This window comes from Eleutherodactylus coqui, chromosome 4 (assembly GCF_035609145.1).
Source record: "Eleutherodactylus coqui strain aEleCoq1 chromosome 4, aEleCoq1.hap1, whole genome shotgun sequence".
NCBI classification, from domain to species: domain Eukaryota; kingdom Metazoa; phylum Chordata; class Amphibia; order Anura; family Eleutherodactylidae; genus Eleutherodactylus; species Eleutherodactylus coqui.
In genome coordinates this window covers 92,472,551-92,494,638 of record NC_089840.1, presented here as the reverse complement: position 1 = coordinate 92,494,638, position 22,088 = coordinate 92,472,551, and the positions used below count along the sequence as shown (strand labels likewise).

Here is a 22,088-nt window from a genome sequence, read left to right as displayed (position 1 = left end):
ATAGATAGATAGATAGATATGAGATAGATAGATATGAGACAGATAAATAGGTAGATAGATATGAAATAGATAGATAAATAGATAGAGAGATGGATATGAGATAGATAAATAGGTAGATAGATATGGGATACATATGAGATAGATAGATATGAGATAGATAGATAGATAGATAGATAGATATGAGATAGATCGATAGATAGAATCATAGAATGGTAGAATTGGAAGGGACCTCCAGGGTAATCAGGCTCAACCCCCTTCTCAGTGCAGGATTCACTAAATCATCCCAGATGATGGATCGATAGATAGATAGATAGATGCGTTTATCCCCATTCACGTAACCATATTTTCAGACCGTGTATTCTGTTTATTCCACGGACAGCACATGATTGCATAATAGTCTATAAGGGTATTCGAACAGCTAATTTTTTACAATGATCTCCCCCCCCCAAAAAAAAAAAAATCAATGCATGTTCTATTCTTGTCTATTTTCACAGATGAGAAGAGGGCATACAATGTGCAGAATTGGTGGAGATTGGACAGAATCAGTGTCCATGTGCTCTCCGGTGTATGTTGTACCTCATTCAGGTTCAAAATACACACACCTTAGTGCTCAATCACTGATACATTGTGATTGCTCCCAATATTAAATGGGTTGTGCAATCAGATCTACCCTTGCTTTGAATGTACTGTAGCTGTCCTGAAGACAGGGAATGAGCGTCATAATGCCAAGAGTTTGGGCATGTGATTCTGCAGCGCCTAACTGGCTGCAGCAGTCACCTGACTTCCAATGATATTAGCTGTCACAACAAACAAGTTTGTTATTTTAGTCCAGTCAGCCTTATTGATGGGATCTTCTCAGGTAACCAGACACCCCCTTTATCAGTTTGATACATTTCATCAATGTAGGTAAAATATACTCTTGCAAGTAATCCTGTACAAGCTTTTAAGCTTACAGAAGATTGTCTAGATTGGATACATGTGTCCTAATCTCTCACATATCAGAATGAGGACACATAGAGCACCAGCTCATGTGGGCGAAAACCGTGCACCTGTGACCTCATAAGGCTATGAACTGGATTTCAAGAAGTGACTTGTCACTTTCTTTTTCCGAAGTGTGGATTTCAGATCAACATCATATGAACTACAGCACAGATACCATTGAAAGTAATGGGAAGTGGAAAATGATTTTTCATGGTTTTCACATGTCAAATCTGCTGCAAATTCTATATTGTGAATATGGCCCAAGAGGAGCAGTTTGAGGTATGGACCCCAATGCTTACCTTTGGACCCACTGGAGGATGGTACAATAATGAAGGTGGATACACTGCAATAAACCTGAGATACAGAGCTTGACAGTTACAAATATGACACAACTTGGTAATTACAGTCTCTTATCAGGACACACAGTTCAGCAATTAACCCTGTAACTCCTTAGGTTTTTGATTCTCGTGGACCCCCAATGTGAGTTCATTAGACTCACAGTTAATTCTGTGCACTGTATCGCACGTTTTGCAGCAAATGGGGTATTAAAGGCCCGCTTAAATATTTGTTATTTTCTTTTATTTCACTATTAAGTGGTTGAGAATATCACTAATATACTTTATAAGTTATCCTTGAAAGTCTCTTTCTTTACACAAAATATCGAGTGTCGGAGATTCCGTTTCAGATCTAGCACAAAACATCATAAGAAAAAGTGCTGCATGTAGCGTTTTTTCTTTCAATTAATAGCTGGGCAGCTAAGCGGAAAGTGAATAGTCAATAGGTTTCATTTGGTGCTGTTGGGTTCCATCCTAAGACAGACCCATTTAGGCATGGAAATTCCCCTTTCCTGCCCTGCGAATGGAGCAGGAAGGTGGAAGCCTGAGCGTGGATGTGAAACCAAACTTATTCTTACAATTATGACATAGAGTGTTTTGCATATGTCCTTTCTTGGGATCACATAGTGGCACCTTCCTTTCTTTCGTGTATCTGATGCAAAAACAGGTGAGCTTCCACTGGCATGAGGAAATACCATGTTTTCTATAGAGTTTTTCTACAGCCCCCATTTTGACCTCCTTCTAATATATTTCTGAACGAAGTCACAGCTAGATCAATAAGGCAGATTTCTGTTCTGGTTTCCATTTCATCTGCATTCCAGTCAGGATTCTTTGTCAAAAAAGCGGCATACCAGGGAGCTTCAGCTATGTCAATGCAATTCATAAATACTGTGAGTGGCCATTTACTTGTTTTTCTTTTACAAGTGTAGGGGTCTGATCAAGAGTATCAACACCTCATTTTGTGTAATTGTAATGAAGAATTATTTCTGGTTTGCAAGAGTCTTCCGCAATAACATCAGAGGTATGGTGCATTGTGCAGAGAAGCACAACACTCTTTCCTGCTTTGTGCACATAAATCACTAATGAGTGGTCTCTCGTGAAACCAAAAAGATAACTTTTTAATGTCCTGTTTTTGCTGGGAAGAGATTCCTTTAGTAGGAAAGCCTTGTTTTGACAAACTGTGTAAACCAGTGTTGACCTGTTCTTCAGTAAGTGGGCAGCAGGTTCCATTGATGTAAAGAAAGGTCCATGATAATATTTCAATGGGTGCCAAAGCAACCACTGAACTCTCCAATATATTCAAAGTTGGCAGCTTTACCATATTTGTTTGTGACTTGATAATATTGAGTTTTCTCAATTTGCATAGCGTCGGTGGATTTCTGCTCCACAGAAAGTTATCTTTTCCTACATAGCAGGAAGTTTCAGCAGCCAGGGGTGCAGGTCTGTTATCTTACAAATTGTCCTCAATACTTTCAGCACTTTGGTCATCTGGGACTTCATTCTCAACACTCACATGAACCCCTTCACTGAATTTGGCTTGGGGTTGAATTCGGCATTGTTGAACTGTATGCTTACGGTTGTCTTTTTTCCGCAAACAAACAAGTTATCTCTGCGTCACTCAGTTTTCTTTTCCTCATGCCGAAACACTAGCAGCAGGGGAGAAATTATGAACACACATGCTTGTTCACCGACTAATACTATTTGGCGACTGGTGCTCGACATATCTCTCACAATCGTAGTGGGATCTACGATAAACAGCTTTACTGAGACATACTTGCCAGACCAAACTCCCTTTCTCACAAACTAGGTTGAATGACATTTGCTAAGTCCAGTAAGTCTCATGCAGTCATTGCAACCACAACTAGCACTAGCTGTACACTTTCCTCCAACTGCAGCACAGCATGCCAAAAGATGTGTGAAGGAGCCCCAATTATAGTTTTGGACTCTCGACTGAGTCCATATGATATCATGCCCTAGCATTCACACTCACGACTAGCATCAATAACATGCATAATAACATAACCAGTAATTAACTGTTTGTACACCTCCAAATAAAATGTGGTACTGTTAAGCATAACAGTGATCGGCATGAAAAACCCAAGTTATGTTACTAGGACCACTGCAGTCCAATAACAGTAACACAGTTCAGTTCAGAAATGTTTCAATACAAGGCTCTGCAGTTCAGAGCCACAGCAACAATTATTTCCATACATGTCTTTGGGACTGCATACTGTGAGCGGGAAAGAATAGGAACACAATGAAGATATTTGATTGGCTTCATTCCAGTTGTGGGCACACTGCTACCAATTTAATATTGAAAGTAGGAGCCTAAGAGGCCCATTTCCTCTAGGTGCTCCCTGTGGGAGGGAAGGGGAAGCCAACAGGTCATTTTGCCTTGGGTAAGGTTATTTAGAGGCAGGGCCCTGGTTGAATGGAAGCATGTGATTAAAATGATCATTGTCCTTCACCATAATTTAATTTTCTTGCTAATCGCTAGCATTTTAGATTTGCTGTATATACCCCTTTAAAGGATAGGGATTCTCATTTATTCAGTTCTCCTATTTGTGTCTTATCAAATAACATGACCATCAGTACACTTGACACACGTAACATTTACATCCTGACCTTGAGAGAATATTGTAGAACTTACAAAAGAGAATAAAAGCTTGCAAAGGTCATAATGTTACAACCGAAAAGCACCATTCACCTTTTGAAATACAAATGCCACTTGACATGCTTTACCTTTTTATTTTTCTTAATGTTGCAAGTTATTGTGCGGCTGCCAATTTATCACCATAGCTGGAGTAAGTACAATGACAAGGTACATTAAGTTAATACAGGTTATTCCAAGATAACAAGACAATCTGAGGCTTTCATAGTACAGCTGTTCATAAGGGTTGACATCATATCTCTAACTAGAGTAGCACATATTAAAGCCCCTTTGCATGTCTTTGTTTCTATAGGTTTATCATATTGGATTTATTTTTGATTAGCAATTATTATGACTTCACAGTTTCATGATGTAAGGAAATTATCATTACGTACTCTCAGTCACCCTTGTTCACCTAAAACCGAGGGTGCGGTCAGTCGCTGTCTTCATGCTCATAGTGCACGCCGAGTCCTATCTGATCCCAAGTCTTTGGTTTTGACCTGTATGGCTTCTGCTAGTATTCTCGATACATCTGTGCTCACACCCTCAGTACTGAACCCCAGCTTTGTGTGGCATCAGCAGTCAGACTACTGAGAGTATTTCTGTGAGTAACGGCTTGAGAACCCTGCATTGAAGACCAAATCTTGCTTGGAGGGCTCAAGGGTGAAAACCAGGTTCCCCAAGTGCTGACTACAGTTACAGCCCTAAACCAATTCAGTTTGTGGCAAAGTGGACCCACATCCATCTGTCTGAAAGAAATGATGCATAATCTCAAAGTGATCAAGTGTTCTTTTGAATGCACCAAATTTTTCTACATAGAAGCTATCTGAAGCAAAATCCGCAATTCTTACATGTAGATTTTAATGATTTGTGGTGGAATTACTGCGGCTTTGCAATAGTGATGTTGCCGTTGTAAATCATCAGCAATTCTGCCACAAATTCATGTCAGAATCCACATATTAGCTTGACAAAGACCACATAGGTCGAAACGTTGCCGGTCCTTCCTGTTTTTAATATGGAACGCATAAAGTTTGGATAAAAAGCTTCTTCTACCTTTAATGCTGCCGTATCTCTACTGACATTGGGTTCTATTGGGGGTGTTTTGTCCATTGACCCCATACGGCTCTGCATGAATTTTTCCTCTCTATCCTAATTTTTGGATTTTAGTATTTGAATGAGTGCTGTGGGACTTTATATCTATAGCATCGACATATTAGACATGGGGATTTTGATGTGGATAGCTTCTGTGTAGAAAAATGTGGGGCATATGAAAGCTCCCTTAGGAATACACATTTAAACTTTTATACCATTAAGGCTGCCTGCACATGGCTGAATTTGCATTGCGGAATTCAGGGCCGGCATCCGCCCCCGGATTCCGCAGCAAATACCTGACATTTACATGCTATGCAGAAGCGCTTTTCCTTTTCTACGAGCGGATATCAATTGCGATTATCCGCTCGTGGGGGAAAAATCACGCATGTTCTATTTTAGTGCGGGACCTGCACGGATGGCTTCCATTGAGTTCACTGGAAGCCGTCCATCCACCATGAGCAGAAGGGTTGCAGGATCCGCGTCATCGCCTAGCAACAGCGCCGGAGAATCTGTACTGCACAGGTGCACCATCGTGACAGCGGGCACATCTGCAGTACCTCGCACTGCACACGAAGACAACTGAAAGGTACACATGGATTGCCTGGTTGGGCACAGGGTTGGATTCCGCACCCGGGATCCAACCCGTTCGTGTGCAGGTGGTCTAAATCAGGCATTTCTCCAACATAATGCATAAAGTATATATCCACTATTAAATCTAATTGTATATTCTTCATTGCATAGTTCCAAAGGTTTCGGTTAATTTCTTAATATATCGTCATAGAGGTCGGAGCTCCATTTTTATGATACAGGTTGTCAAAGAAGTGGGCATTATATTTAATGTAGTATGCGTCCATCACAGGGGGCATTTAGAAGCTTGCTTCATGTATTTACTGTATATACTGAACCCTATACTAAAACAGTATGTAGTAGGCTCAGGAACCCCTGCTAATAGCAGCTGTAGGCAGACAGAATTTAACTTTGTGTCTATACAGGGACATTTTCAGCTCTGTATAACAAAAACAACTCTTATTACTACAAGAACCTCCCAATGAGAGCTGGAATATTGCATCTGAGGCCTTAGTCACACGGGCATTTTTTGCCGCGATTTGCGGATCGCATGACAGATGCGCATCCACTAATCGCGTGACCGGGGCCGAAAAATCGCCCGAAAAAACTGCTCCTAGCCGCGTTTCAATAGAAACGGGCCGGAGCTGTCCAGCGCATTGAATTCAATGGAGCCGGCAATACAGCAGGCTCCATTGAAAGCAATGCGCTGCGGGCGATCTCACGATGAATTGTCGGGAAGGGCTTAAATATATAAGCCCTTCCCTGCAATTCATCCATAAATGTGTAAAAAAAAAAAATATATATATATATATACTCACCTTGTCCCGGCAGCCGGAGTTCAGCGCGGCCTGCCTGCAGTGGGTGTGAAGGGGGTGTGAGTTAGACCTGCCCTCTGATTGGCTCAGCGCTGAGCCAATCAGAGGCAGGTCTCACTCACACCCATTCATGAATTCATGATGGCCCTTCCCGACAATTCATCCCGCGCTCGCCGGCAGCCCATTGCTTTCAATGGAGCCGGCTGTATTGCCGGCTCCATTGAATTCAATGGGCAAACATCGTTCTTCTCTGCCACAGCTGTTACAGCTGTGGCAGAGAAGAATGATTTGTCTAGTATATGTTCTCAATGGGGTCGGCGCTGCTGCCGCCAGCCCCATTGAGCGCATATAGAGAAGAGAACAGGAATCGGAGATCGCAGATAGGTGCAATCTGCGATTTCTGTTCTATAATTTATCGGACGAGCGCATAAAAAGCGCCCATGTGTCTGATACCATTGCAAAGCAATGGTTTTATAAAATCGCCGGACGCATGCGCATGCGCAAATCGCGTGAAAAAAAGTCTGTCTGACTAAGGCCTCAGGTGATTTTTTATCTACTACTCTACAGTGTTTATTAGCAGCACTGACCATTGGGCTAAAATGATGTGATGTTTACAAGTTGGATATTGATCCTTATTCATTTTTTTTCTAGACTGAATGCTATGAAGAACAGACATTTGAAAGGCTGAATAAAGTGCGCCTCCAAGAAGAACGTGAGATGGGCATTTTTATGTGCGAATTTATGTGCGCAAAAGCACATTGCTAAAAAAAGTTGCATGACCAAAGCGGGCGTCACGCTGAAAAAAACGCACCTGGCAACGTTTATGCGCACATAAGGTGCACTACCCGCTATCCCCTGCTGCGGCTGTGACAGCTGCATCTGGGGATTCTTTGGATGTGAAGCCCCTGGATGCTGTCACGTCCAGGGGCTTCATCTTGTGCTAAAAAAAGACGGATGTCGCAGTTACTTGCGCTTTAAAATCTGCTGCCCTATGTTTACCGTTGGGCATTTTTGTGCACAGGTAAGTATTGGGCATATGACTGCTGCCATTGAAAAGCATTGGATCCGGATCGCAAACGCAAGTAACATGCGCAAATAAAAATGCCCGTCTGACTGAACCCTTAGTTATATCTGACATTAAGTGGACAATATCACTTACAGTTTTAACTCACTAAAACTTGCTAATGACACATATTCCTTTTTTCTAATCTTTTTATTAATATTGTTGTAATAGTAGTAGCAGTATTAATAGTAGTATAGTAATAGTAATAGTAGTATAGTAGTGGTGACAATATTAATAGTAGTATAGTAATAGTAGAAGTATAGCAGTACTAGCAGTATTAATAGTAGTATAGTAATAGTAGTAGTATAGTAGTAGTAGTACTACTAATAGTAGTATAGTAATAGTAGTAGAATAGTAGTAGCAGTATTAATAGTAGTATAGTAATAGTAGTAGTATAGCAGTAGTGGCAGTATTAATAGTAGTATAGTAATAGTAGTAGTATAGTAGTAGCAGTATTAATAGTAGTATAGTAATAGTAGTAGTAGCAGTATAGTAGTAGTAGCAGTATTAATAGTAGTATAGTAATAGTAGTAGTATTGTAGTAGTAGCAGTATTAATAGTAGTATAGGAATAGTAGTAGTAGTAGTAGAGTAGTGGTGACAATATCAATAGTAGTATAGTAATAGTAGTAGTATAGCAGTAGTGGCAGTATTAAAAGTAGTATAGTAATAGTAGTAGTATAGCAGTAGTAGCAGTATTAATAGTAGTAGTATAGCAGTAGTTGTAATATTAATAGTAGTATAGTAATAGTAGTAGTATAGTAGTAGTAGCAGTATTAAAAGTAGTATAGTAATAGTAGTAGTATAGTAGTAGTAGCAGTATTAATAGTAGTATAGTAATAGTAATAGTAGTATAGTAGTGGTGACAATATTAATAGTAGTATAGTAATAGTAGTAGTATAGCAGTAGTGGCAGTATTAATAGTAGTATAGTAATAGTAGTAGTATAGCAGTAGTAGCAGTATTAATAGTAGTATAGTAATAGTAGTATTAGCAGTACTAATAGTAGTATGGTAATAGTAGTAGTATAGTAGTAGTAGCAGTATTAATAGTTGTATAGTAATAGTAGTAGTATAGTAATAGTGGCAGTATTAATAGTAGTATAGTAATAGTTGTAGTATAGTAGTAGTAGCAGTATTAATAGTTGTATAGTAATAGTAGTAGTATAGTAATAGTGGCAGTATTAATACTACTATAATAACAGTAGTAGTGGCATTTATTACTATAGAACAAAGCTGAACTTTTTGGTGCAACAGATTTTCCTTCACTTTGAGAATATATTTTTCCTAGATGGTATTTAGTGGTGTCAATGTTTTTTTTTCTTTCCATTACCTTTTTTACACATTGGATATTTCATCATGTATTATGTATAAATGGCCTAAAGCAAGTAGAGCATCCATTGCAAACAGTGTTATGTGCCCATCTTATTTTCTATAAATTAATCAATAACCTTGATATATGCGATTTCTGTGTTGTATGCCCAATTAACCTACCACCTTGAGATCTGAATTAATGCAGTCTGAAATTCTCCTGGGGCTTTACCCACTTTCCTGAGAATTAACTTGACAGATTAGCTTACAAACATATAGAACTTACACTTTATTCATACCAAAACATATGCTCAACAGCAGGTGTGTAGCTATAGGCTTTTGCAAAAGCTTATCTTATTGCCCCCCAACTTCTCCTAACTCCCCAACACTATCCATTGATTCTATTGAATGTTAAAAAAAATAATAATTAAAATGTGCCTTTTGCAATATTTAGTAGTAAATTCTTCAATACTTTCATGGAATGTGCGTAAAACAAAAGGAAACAGAAACCTGAAAGCCTATGGATATGTCAGAATATATCCGTAGGTTGGGATACATTTTTTTTTTGCTAAACAAACAAATCTGTCAGATGTAGCCCATAAATATAGTGTGAACAGAGCTTTCACCCTATAGCTGATCCATAGATATTTTCTAAATGAGTCACTGCGACATCATGAATCCTAATTGTAGAAGGTATCCCTTCACACCACGTTCTGGCATGACTATTTAGGTAAATACTTGTATTCGCCACGTATAAATAATTCTCTATCAAATTTTCTTATAATTCTGTGTTCTGTGATTCCTCTGTTATTCCTTTGAGAAATATTTCAATAAACTGACAACTGGGCGTTACCATTCCCTTATTAAAGAGGTGTGTCCCTAAACAGTCTGATACTTTCCAATCAGCACTGATCGTGTAGTGGCACACCTCTTTTACAAGGGAATGGTAGCAATTGCCAATTTATTCACATAACATTGAGGAGTAAAAACAGGGGAATAACACAATACACAGTTATAAGAAAGAATTGTTCTTCCATTGGGAGTACAATTAGTTACTAAAATGGATGTAACAATCGTTAATAAGACTGGTGCATCATGATGACTCCATTCATAGCATTGTAGTTGAGTTATCAGAATTAGAGATGAGCGAGCACGCTCGTTTAAGGCTGCTACTCAATTGAGTAGCAATCTTATTGAGTAACTGTGTACTCGCCCGAGCAGCATGCGGGGGTTGGGAAGCGGGAGGGAGCGGGAGATCTCTCTCATGCTCCCTCCTGCTCACCCCCCCCCCCCCCCCCCGCTGCCCCCGCATGCTGCTCGGGCGAGTACACAGTTACTTGATAAGACTGCTACTCGATCGAGTAGCAGCCTTAAACGAGCGTGCTCGCTCATCTCTAATCATAATGCATTAAATGTCAAGCTAACATTTTTGCATCTATAGGTACCTGAAAGCATGGACTTTTGTGATTTCTAAAAGAAAAGCATAGGCTGCTTCAATTCTAAGAGAATACCGGAAAAAATGTATACTTCAAAACAATATAAGGACTGTGGGCCACAGTGGCTCGGTGGAGGATTTCTAGCTGCCTGCGGACTGTGAATTATTATGACGTCAAGAGGCTTGACTGCAAGATCACCGCTTGCCCTAAGGATCTCTTCACATTAGTTTAGAGCTTTCCAATAGATGTATTCTTTGGGAGTATGCCCCACTGTATACATGCAACAGAAGACTCCAACATCTGCCACTATATAGGCATAGAATAGCAATGACCATCAACATTTACCCATGTTAAGTAAAAATATATGCCAAATAGCATGCTTTTGCTGCAGGAAGTATCTGCATAGAAAAGCTTAGTCAATGATGCTTTTCTTTACAGTGAACATCAGATATATACTGACATATCCCAACCCTATAGATATATTTTTCATATACACGTGCTTTTCACTGCATATTTTCCAAATATGCATGGCCAAAACATGAGGATAGGCCCTTAACTGGACAGTAATAGACGCAATGGATGCAATCTTAGCACTATTGGCAGGGGATACGGTACACTGATGCCTGTTATAGCACCTGAGCTGCTCTGTTTCTGCTGCTGCCTACCCATCTCTCTCTCATTTCTTCTCTCCCTGCACCCTATATGCTTCTTCAACATCTGGTCCATCAGGTCCATCCTTCTACTTATTCACCATTTTGCCTGAATCTCTGTACTCTAGCCCCTTCTCAAGCATTTCCCCACTATGTAACACAGATTCCCTTGTTTATCCCCCCATTCTGAATTGCCCTTCTCTTCCTGCCTATTCCATACTCAAGTCATATGACTAAGGGCACTATATGGCGCTTTTCTAAGTTACATTTTCATCAATGCTTATAAAAGTTATTAGGTTTTAATTTTTTCTGACTAAACTTGTAGATGAGCTGAACCTTTCTTCAGCATCGCCTCCTTCCAAATCTCCTGCCCTAAATTGTAGGCCCTTCCTTGAAGCCTCACTTTGAATTAGCAGTTCCCTCCTTGATCTCTTGTTCTTAATGGTTCCCTCCTGCATCCTCCACTCTAAATTCTGCTATCTCACTTGCATCCCTCACTCTGAATTGGCAGTTGTCTTTTGCATCCTCTGCTCTGCATATTCCAGATCAGAACAGCAGGTTTCAGAGCAGCTGGCATTCTTGGCTGGATTTAGACTGCAGTCCACCAGTTAAGTACCCCTGGCATAGGGTAACTATGATGGAAACACTTTAAAGGGGTTGTCCCGCGAAAGCAAGTGGGGTTATACACTTCTGTATGGCCATATTAATGCACTTTGTAATGTACATTGTGCATTAATTATGAGCCATACAGAAGTTATCAGAAATTATTCACTTACCTGTTCCGTTGCTAGCGTCCTCGACTCCATGGTGCCGCCTAATTTTCAGCATATAATCGCCGGATTAGACGCGCTTGCACAGTCCGGTCTTCTTCTTTTCTGAATGGGGCCGCTCGTGCCGGAGAGCGGCTCCGTGTAGCTCCGCCCCGTCACGTGCCGATTCCAGCCAATCAGGAGGCTGGAATCGGCAATGGACCGCACAGAAGCCCTGCGGTCCACCGAGGGTGAAGATCCCGGCGGCCATCTTCACAAGGTAAGTATGAAGACGCCGGACCGCGGGGATTCAGGTAAGCGCTGTGCGGATTTTTTTTTAGGTCCCTGCATCGGGTTTGTCTCACGCCGAACGGGGGGGCTGTTGAAAAAAAAAAACCCGTTTCGGCGCGGGACAACCCCTTTAACATCCAAAGTAGCTAAATAAAATAAAATCTCTTTTTCAGCACTTATGAATGGACGTATCGTAGATGGATGGATGGTGAGATAGATAGATAGATAGATAGATAGATAGATAGATGGATAGATAGATAGATACGAGACAGACAGATGTGAGATTGATAAATATGAGATAGATAGATATTTAACTTATTGTTGTGTCTAAAAAATTTATTTCAAGGAGATATTGTATAAAAAAAACAATGACTTAAGCCAGCAGTTAAGAATCCCTACTTATTTTTAGGACCAAATAAAATGCACATGTTTCCAAGAAGGATTTAAAGTTGATTTAGTATTCCACAAGCGTATCAATAAAACAGATTACTTAGAAATCTTACTAGATAATACATGTCACTGATTGCATCTCAAGAGAGCAATAAGACCTCTTCTGTGTACTCACATTACTAAGTGGAGTCGAGAACAGCACAGTGCACTTGTTAGCACCAGTCTTGTTACCACAAGTATTTTAATGTGGAACAACAAGGACAGGGACACCTGTAGCTGTGGATTATTATCCCTTTATTCCATATTTGATTACTATTAAATACTAGAGAGTCATGTCTAGCATCAATTTAATTGTACACGTTTCTAAGTAACCCTATAGACTTTCATTTGAAGTATTTTTTGTTTGTTTTGTTTTTGCTTCCGTAGTTTATCATGGCATTGAAGACTCAAGTCATGGCATGGTTTACCACGTGTTACTTCTCCTAAACTAATGAAAGATGAGAAGAAAAAAGAGGGAGCAAAGCAAATCTATATACCCATGTTTTGGTTTGAAAATGTTTGTTTTGTTTTTTTCCCTCCCTTATTCTATATATGGGAGTGAGAGTGATCGATTCTTGATGATTCTAAGGGGGTGCAGCCAGTCCACGAAACATCACACCTTCCAAGGGGGACGTGCAAGTACATGAGATAAATGTAGGGAAGAAATGTGGTTATAGGCACAATCCTATTTAACTCAAAGAGGCACGAGACGTGTTTTTGAGATTGACTCCTTTGTTTTTATTAAAAATTAGTCCAGCATATAATAATACACACGTTTCGGGGCCGTTGTGATCCTTCCTCAGTATTTTAGCTGGAAATACACAGCCTACATTGGTGTATTCTCTTTGCAGAGGAGTAGATCACTGAGCGCAAAGAGAACACATCAATGCTGGCTGTGTATTCCCAGCCAAAGTACTGAGGAAGGATCGCAAAGGCCCCGAAACGCGTCTATTATTATATGCTGGACTAATTTTTAATAAAAGCAGAGGAGTCGAACTCAAAAACACATGTTGTGCCTCTTTGAGTTAAATGGGATTGAGCCTAGAACCACATTTTTTTCCTACATTTATCACATCTCCTAAACTGGCATTCAAAATTAATTTGCAAAATGCTGGCAACAAATAAACCTTTTGAACATTAACTGCAAGGCTTTGGGATCACTACAGCATTATGATTCCATACAATTTCCATCTTGTACCTTGGGCTTACATTTTACCTGGCCTCTATAAGTAGGAACACAGAGTTTTTTCTTTACAGATTCTGGAAATCTTGGCATGCTCCAAAACATGCAATATTATAGAGTTATTATCTGCTCCTCATGGATACATCACAGAATGACACATGAAGTGCCTACAAGGCAGTAATACAGACACATAGTGGCAACTGTCCATCATTGGTATTGCTATGACCAAAGGCATAACTTGAAGCTTATGGGCTCCAATGCAAAATCTGTAGCAGGGCCCCCAGCTATGATGCTTTATTTATAGCACTGGGCTCCCTATATAGAGAAGAGAGGCCTTATAGGCCCCTTAAGGCTCCTGGGCTCAGGTGCAACTGCATGCCCTGTATCCCCTATAGCTACACCCCTGGCTATGACTGTAGTGTGCTGTAGAATCAATAAAGAATAGAAGGAAGGAGATTGAGTGCCACTGCTTTGGGATGATCACTTGGCATGCTGAGTATTGGAAAAGACCATTTATGCAATGTATTTCTGAGTTGCACTGACTCCCTTTTCAAGTAGTTGGTTTGACTCAGAAACACGTTAACATTAAAGGTATTTCCAGCATCCCAGGTGTTCATCCCATGATAGTGCCACTCACTCTTCTCCCTGCTGTTTTCCATTGATTCCACAGCACACTACAATCGTAGCAATACTAACGATGGACAGTTGCCACTATGGCTCTGTATTACTGGCTTGTAGGTTCTTCATTGATTCTATTATATATGAGTTCCTTTGGCTGGGACTCATATGGAGAAGGTTGTAGCTGTGGACTGAGAGTACTAAAGGTTGTTGCATTCTTAGCACAACTACACAAGGTGAGCATAAACTTTATTGGGAGCAATCCAGTTTCCACAATCATTTTACACATTGGGACGCTTGTTTTTGTTCATTGTACTGTATTGTGGGCACTGCTAAAAATGCTGTTATCAAACTCTCATTAAAGATTGGTATGGACAAGAAAGACACGGTGTGAAATGTATAAACTTTATTAACATGTGCCATGAATCCTTGGTACAGCATGGTGCAGTTTATTTGACATTGTTATCTGGATGTTGGTAATCAGGGAACAAGTATGCTAAAAAAAAATGTTACCCTAACCCCTGGAGTTATCTGAAGTCATATAGGGACAAAAGAAAAATTACCAAATTTCCTCCCCTGCCTGCATGCTGTCAGCATGTGGCCTGCTAGTCTCCGAAAAAAATTCAGCTTGCTCTGGATCAGACTACATCAGGGTTAGAGCTGCAATCTATGTTTTGTTTTAAATATTTTTTTCTTAGCTAAAGCAATACCTTAAAGTTATGAGAAAGCACTGCTAATCATGTTACCAAAAATTGCCTTTGTCTCTAAGTCTTTAATTAATGTAACATTACAACAGATAATTGTGAAGTTTTATTACCTCTAATTACATTGGACTACAGGATCATACATTGTACAAAATGAAGACTTGGCTTACCATCAGGCCTTAGAATTTTAATGGACAAGCTTATCATTGCTTTTATGACATTTCACTTTCAATGTGGATTATAGATATATATACTACCTTGTGAATGTGCAATTATACCAGAAAAGATTTATCATATTGTCAGCTCCCCTATTAACTGAAAACATTGCACAAAGTGTAATAAATATTGCCTATTGTATCATATGAACAATTAGATGAACTTATTGATTTCCTAAATATTTAATTTTTCACCAGCCAAAAAAGTATGTTTGTGTTAGGTGAAGTGGTTTAATCCTGCAGTTCTATAATGATTTAATAATGAAGGTTCACTGTGGCATTGCTTGTTTGTTGCTGAGTTTTTCAAGGCACTCCCGATCTCTGGATTCCTGCCAAAATAGGGTCAAAGAAGTCACACTCCAGTGCTAATAACACAGAAAATGTAATTTGGAATTTACAAATCGAGGCTCAGACCCAAGTTGGGTATTCGCATAAAGAGAAAATCAGCTATCATGACATTAGGTTAGTCAGTAGTATTTGTCTGAATTCTTGGTGTCATGCTGTATTTGTGTTTGCATTCTATCATTACATCATTAGTCTTTATAGAGATGTGAAAATTACAGTATTTTCAGTTTACCGACTATGTAGGACAGTGCTGTAAAACCAGATCTTATTTCGATATATAAGAAAGTATCAGAGGTGCCTACGCTAATTGATCTCATGCTCAGGCTTGTGCCACTATAATAACAGTGGTATCTATAAAGCCACATTAAAAGTCCAATGTACATAGAGCAGAAAAAGTCAGAATAAGATTTTTTTTTGTATGCAGATCTAAGCCATACATAGTAGTCATATATAATCCACTTTAAAATGTGCCTCATTCAACAAATCCTAGTAATTAAAAGGGATCTCTATATGTTCAATATTATCCAACCGATGGTGAACACAATGTATTGGTGAAGATCAATACCTCGAATGTAATGGATATAGACCAAAGTTATATGGTTTCCATGTAGTCAAGCAATTTAATACAATCATTAATTGTCAAATTTAATGGATAAAGGCGTTTACTTAAGTCTCAGGGCATAATTAGGAATATCCAAATATGGAGGCTTCATTGAGAAACCTTGGGATTTTATTGAGAGTGGGGTGGTTGCCATCACTGTGTGCTATATAAATCTAAACAGCTGCCAGGCTGCCAAATTTCCTGAGGAAGTTAAAACATTTTTTTTTGCAAAACGTGTTGGTGTTTTTGGGTCAGTAGTGCTGCCTCTGTATTTTAATAGGTGATGTCATCAGGATCAATGAGGGGTGGGAATGTGTGTTAAAAGCTGCTAGCTTGATAGCTTCATGCTACTTGATCTTGCATCCTCTCCCTGTGAATCTCTCTACAAACTGTAAGTTCAGTCTACAATTTCTATTTCCAGCATGTGCAGATGTTTGTGCGCCCATGCGGGCACAGTAAGTGAAAATCAGCTATTTCTGAAGACGAAAGTTGGGTTGTCGTGTCAGTAGGTTCAGTATGTTCTGTGCTGTCTGTCAAGTGGTTCATGCTGATGCTGCTCAGTTGCTATGGCCAGCACAGTAGGTAAGATCTGGAGTTTTGGTAAGTAAAACTTTGGGAGATATATTGTAAAACTTCATTGCAGTTGTTCACCAATCACCTTGAGTAACACTCAAAACATCCAACGTAAAGTACATAAGAATGTAGTGAGTGCAAATAATTGCCAATTATTCCTGTTGCATACGGAATGCAACATTTTTTAAAGTGTAAGCTTTAAATTTAGGACATTGACATAATGATTTCCCATCCAAAATTGAATTTCTAGTTTTAAGTGGAATTATCCTTTAAACTCTATTACAGTTTATGGTTGGCATGGAGCTATATTACCATTTGCTGCAGAAGTCATTAAGGCTTTACTTTGGTACAACAGTTCTGTTACATTTTCCAAGTTTTTAAAACGTAACTCAAGCAAGGAAAAATATTGAATTATTGAGAATGTTTCATTACATTATCCTATAAAGAAAGAATAGACTATAAATAGAAGCTACTTTGAATGTCCAGGATAAGCACATTATTATACTTGTTCTTGCCCATTAAAAGTGGCACTACCTAGTGACATAGTTACACTATTGTAAGCTTCATTTCAGACATTTAATCCATGCAATGCAATGCTCATCTAATTACTGTGCTAGTGATATCAGGACAAGAGAGAAAAAAAATGTACAACCTTCTCAATTAGATTTAACAGGGAAAATTATCTCTAGCCAAAAGATAATGACCAAAATAGGCTATGCAATTAACTTTTTTTTTTATAAACTAATTCACATTTGCTAGCAGCGAGGGCTGACAACTTTTAAAATTACAATGATTCAATAAAAGGAAAAGATACTTTCACTAAACATACTTGCAGCAGGTCATGATAATTATTGTGAGGTGAGCGCAGGAAAGATCTGATGGATCTGAAGTAAAAATGCTTTTTTTTCATGTAGAGAGGCTTCTGCATTTTAGGCTAAGAGCAAAGATTTCAAAGGATTCCTAATCAGAAGAAAAATGTTTGTTCGCCAATAGCGTGGAAACGTGACTTGCCACATAGATTAATATGGTAATTATTTAGCACATACCCACAGCTTGTCTTATATAGTTTTTGAAGGGAAATCTTGGTAGCTCTTAGAAATAACACTACTGATGTAGTTGCAGATATATAAATAAATATGGTAGCTTTCATTGTCACTTAGCAATGTGTTACCTTATCTATCTATCTACCTAAAAAATATAAAACACATACTTACCTTCTTTCAGCTGCCATGGCTCAGCATCTCAGCCAATCACAAGCAGCTCTCGCTAAATGACTGACAGGCGAGAGCTGCTTGCGATTGGTTGAGCGCCTCAGGCAATCAGAAGCAGCTCTTTCAGCAGGCGGGGGATTTTAATTCCCTGCTGCTCAAATAACTTCATTGCAAAGTTGAGGACAGTGCAGACAGGACGCTGCTGAGCCCTGACAGCTGAAGACAGGTGATTATGTGGGGGTTTTTTTACACTACTTTGGCTTGTTTTTTAAGGAAGGGCTTATATTTAAAGCCCTTCCCTGAAAAACAATTAAGGAGTGCTGGCAGCTGGATCCTCACAGATGACAGCTGCAGTAGGGAATTTTTTTATCCCCATTGGGGATTAAGAATTTCTTTGCTGCATCTGTCACATTTATGACAGGTGCAGCAGGGAATTCTTTATTCCCCATGGGGATAAAGAAAACATTTGCCGCATGTGGCAGATGTGATCTTCATCCCTGCCAGGGACACAACAGTGGTAGACAGATAAGTATATCAACGAAGAGATTTTACTTAAAGCTCTTCCCTGAAAATCACTTCAGGGGTGCCGGCAGACCATTGCCTTCAATGGAGCCGTTGGCAGCAGCCGCGGCTCCATTAAAGGCAATGCGTGCAGCTGCATACATGCGTGTTTTTGTGCATACAAGGGTGCGCACATATGTACGCATCTATGTACACACAAGCACATGCTTGTCTGAAGTCACCCTTACCTATATAGAATTGCAGTTCCCTTTGCATGGGATGGGAGGGTGAAAAGAGAGTGGTAGAGCTACTCCATGGGCGGATATAAAAAGTTCATTGATGAATAGTGGTACAAGTGTATGCGGGAGATGCTATTGGCCAGACATGTACTTGTACAAGACGGTTCAAGAAGTACATAGTTAATGAAAGATGAGAAGAAAAAAGAGGGAGTGGAGCAAATCTATATAGATGTTTTGGTTTGAACATTTTTTTGTTTTGTATATTTCCTCCCTTATTCTATATATGGGAGTACTCCACTCCTCTGCAAAGAGAACACACCAATGTTGGCTGTGTATTCCCAGCTAAAATACTGAGGAAGAGGCACAAGAGCCCCGAAACACGTCTATTATATGCTGGATTAATTTTTAATAAAAACAGAGGAGTTGAACACGTCTCATGCCTCTTTGAGTTAAATGGGATTACGCCTCTAACCACATTTTTTCCTACATTTATCTCAAGAAGTACACAGTGGAAGTGAAAGAAAAGTGGCTCAAGGTGCAACAACTCCAAAAAATGGTGAAGATGGTACAATAAAAAGATTTTATTACATGAGAAGTAGAACAAATGCATTTCGAGGATAGACCTCTTCTTCAGTAAATGCTTGGGCATAACATGCTGGATGGCTACGGTGAGTATTTAGGTTGCCATGGCAGCACGGCCAATGGGGAAACTATAGGGAGAGAACCAGGCTGCAGGCATGGCTCCTGATGTCTGAAATGTAGGTATCTTTACATGAGATGACTGTTGGGTGCATAAGTGCCCAGCATCTGTCCAACAAACTATTACTCATGTGCTTTCATATAGAAGCAATATTCGCTCAGAGAATGAAGAGATATTGTCCCACCTTCATTCACTGCAAACAGGGAGTCATTTATAAATGAAAGGCTGACTGTTTACAAGCTCAGCTAAAAAACAAGCACATCCAACAAGTGAGCAATTTCTTGCTTAGTGCCCTTATGGCAGCCCCAAATTTGCGGTGATAATCACCCACTGAATAGGTATGTTAAGGGCCTTTAACATGGCATGATTATCATGCAATTAATCATTAGATCGAGTGTTTTGCACAATAATTGTTAGGTGTAAATGCAAATAATGAGCAAACAATCATTGCTAAATTGTTAGATTATCATTGATTAGATCTTTCATGCAGAACTAAAAAACATCAATTTTTCTGTTGCAAATTAGTGATGAGCGAGTATACTCGCTAAGGGCAATGGCTCGAGCGAGCATTGCCCTTAGCGAGTACCTGCCCGCTCGAGACAAAAGGTTTGGGTGGCGGCGGCGGGCAGGGAGAGTGGGGAGGAACGGAGGGGAGATCTCTCTCTCCCTCTCTCCTCCCCGCTCCCCCCAGCTGACTGATGCTACTTACCGCTCCCCCGCGCCGGCACCCGAACCTTCTGTCTTGAGCTGGCAGGTACTCGCTAAGGGCAATGCTCGCTCGAGCAATTGCCCTTAGCGAGTATACTCGCTCATCGCTATTGCAAATCCTTTGATATAAACCACATTGTAACAATGTGCTGAATAGAAAGCAGAGGCAGAATGGTTGATTAGAGGTGTGCTTATGTTCAAATGAACAATCAAAATTACCCAATTATTGTTGAGTGTAAATGCATGCCAAGCGAACGATATACTATCTCTCCTTCACCGCTGGTGGCGTGCTCATTTATCCTGCAGTGCAAAAGGACCTTTAGAGTTACAAATACTCTACTAAAGTATGTGTCTTATTTAAAGTGAAATGCTACTTTTGAGAAAATTTACAATTATTGGGTAGTATACATTAGAAATGTAGCAGAATATACTTTTTCATATTCAATTCAGGGAAGGCACTATTTGCACAGTATGATACCTCTCTGACATAGTATAATCAAGATACAGTAGTCAATTTAGTAACACAGTTATATGAAAGATATACATCGTTATAGCTTAGTAAGCAATATCAGCTGACAATATTAGTTTTGTTATCTCCAAACCTCTATCTCTCATACACCTTGAGCAACTTGGTCATACACTGTCAAGAATAATGTGCAGAGAGTGGATGAACTGGAAGACCCATGAACCGTTCCATTCTCTTGATATTTTCTTGTTATGTGTCAAGTTTAGAAACAATAAATGGGAAACTAATCAATGTTTTAGCCAGTACAGATCTGTCAGTCATGTACAGTAACATGGTATATGGCGATAGGTAAATGAAATATGCTAATTGTTTAAATGCTTTACTGACTGAAATGGAAAACATCTAATGTAGTTGAGTCATATAAAAGCTTAATTTTTTTATTTAAAAAATTAAAAACTTGTAAAATAAATGCCATTTTGTAACAATGTAATCAAAATATTATCAAGTTTTCATTTTCTTAGTATTAAAAAAAATGTAAATGTTAAAAGATTAAAAATTGTCTAACTATATGATCAATTAATAACTGCAGTTTTTTAGATAGTATACTATTATTTGTTATAAACCTAAAACTTATCCATTATACAATGTTTTAACATCTATCTGAGTTTGTCTTTTTCTGAACTGCTGCACAATTGGTAAGTAAAATATATCCTCTTTCTACCCGCTATTTGATGATCCACTAGACTTGGAAAGTATTCAGCACCATGGAGAGCACAGCTCCCAAGTGATTTGAATAATGGAGATCAGATGGTGTGTTTACACTGATAATGTAGTCATATTGATGTTTTCCACTTTCCTAGAATTAGTATTCACTAGCAGATTCTATATACACTCTTTGTAAAAAAATAATCAAGCAACTTGAAGGAGTTGTCACTTTGCTGAAAAACTCACCATGTAGTTACAAACTGATATGCAAATGATTAGAGTTGGGATGTGATTAGATGAACAGTCTTGCCACCCAAGGGTGGCAAAGATACGTTTGTGTAGTGGATCTCTTTTTTACACTTATGTAGAGCTTGTTGATCACTAGACATGCCTCTATGATGCAATCAAGGAGATTTCACCCAGTCATAGTTTGAGAGGGGCATGTTATTGGAATGTGAGAAACTGGATGGTCATATTGACGAATTGCCTGCTACCTGGGCCATTCTGACTGGACTGTTAGGAGGTGTTGGGACAAGTGAATGCGTGAGGGCACGCACACAAGATGACTGGTCTCAGTTCCCCCTCAACAGACCAGTAGTACACAGAATTATCTGATCATCTAACAAGTATGAGCAACTCCAACTTTTTTTTGCCCACCATTTAGTGACAGGTGGCACCATTGTTTCAGGCCCCTGTGTCTGTTGGATCCATTTCCAGGCACTTGGCTTAAGGAAATTTAGCCTAAGAGCACCCATTACATGTTTTGCCTTTTACATCCACCCGCCATCACCTTCATTTGCAGTAGTGTGATAAAAAACAAAACTGGACTGTTATGGAATAGAAGCTGGTTGTCTTCAGCAAGGAATCTAGATTTAGTTTGGGCACTGATGACCATATTCGTGTCTGGAAACCTAAGGGGGAGCAACTCAATTTTACCTTTCTTGTAGAGCACA

The 22,088-nt window shown here is 39.4% G+C and overlaps 1 protein-coding gene across 1 annotated transcript in view; it reads right to left on the bottom strand.

Moving 5' to 3' along the window:
* IL1RAPL1 (interleukin 1 receptor accessory protein like 1) overlaps window positions 1-11,703 on the bottom strand; it is a 774,220-nt gene extending 762,517 nt beyond the window's left edge. Inside the window, exon 1 of the mRNA XM_066601569.1 lies at window positions 11,674-11,703. Coding sequence (XP_066457666.1) covers window positions 11,674-11,703 — 30 coding nt within the window. The remainder of the gene's footprint in view (window positions 1-11,673) is intronic.
* Between the last annotated feature and the right edge of the window lie 10,385 nt (window positions 11,704-22,088).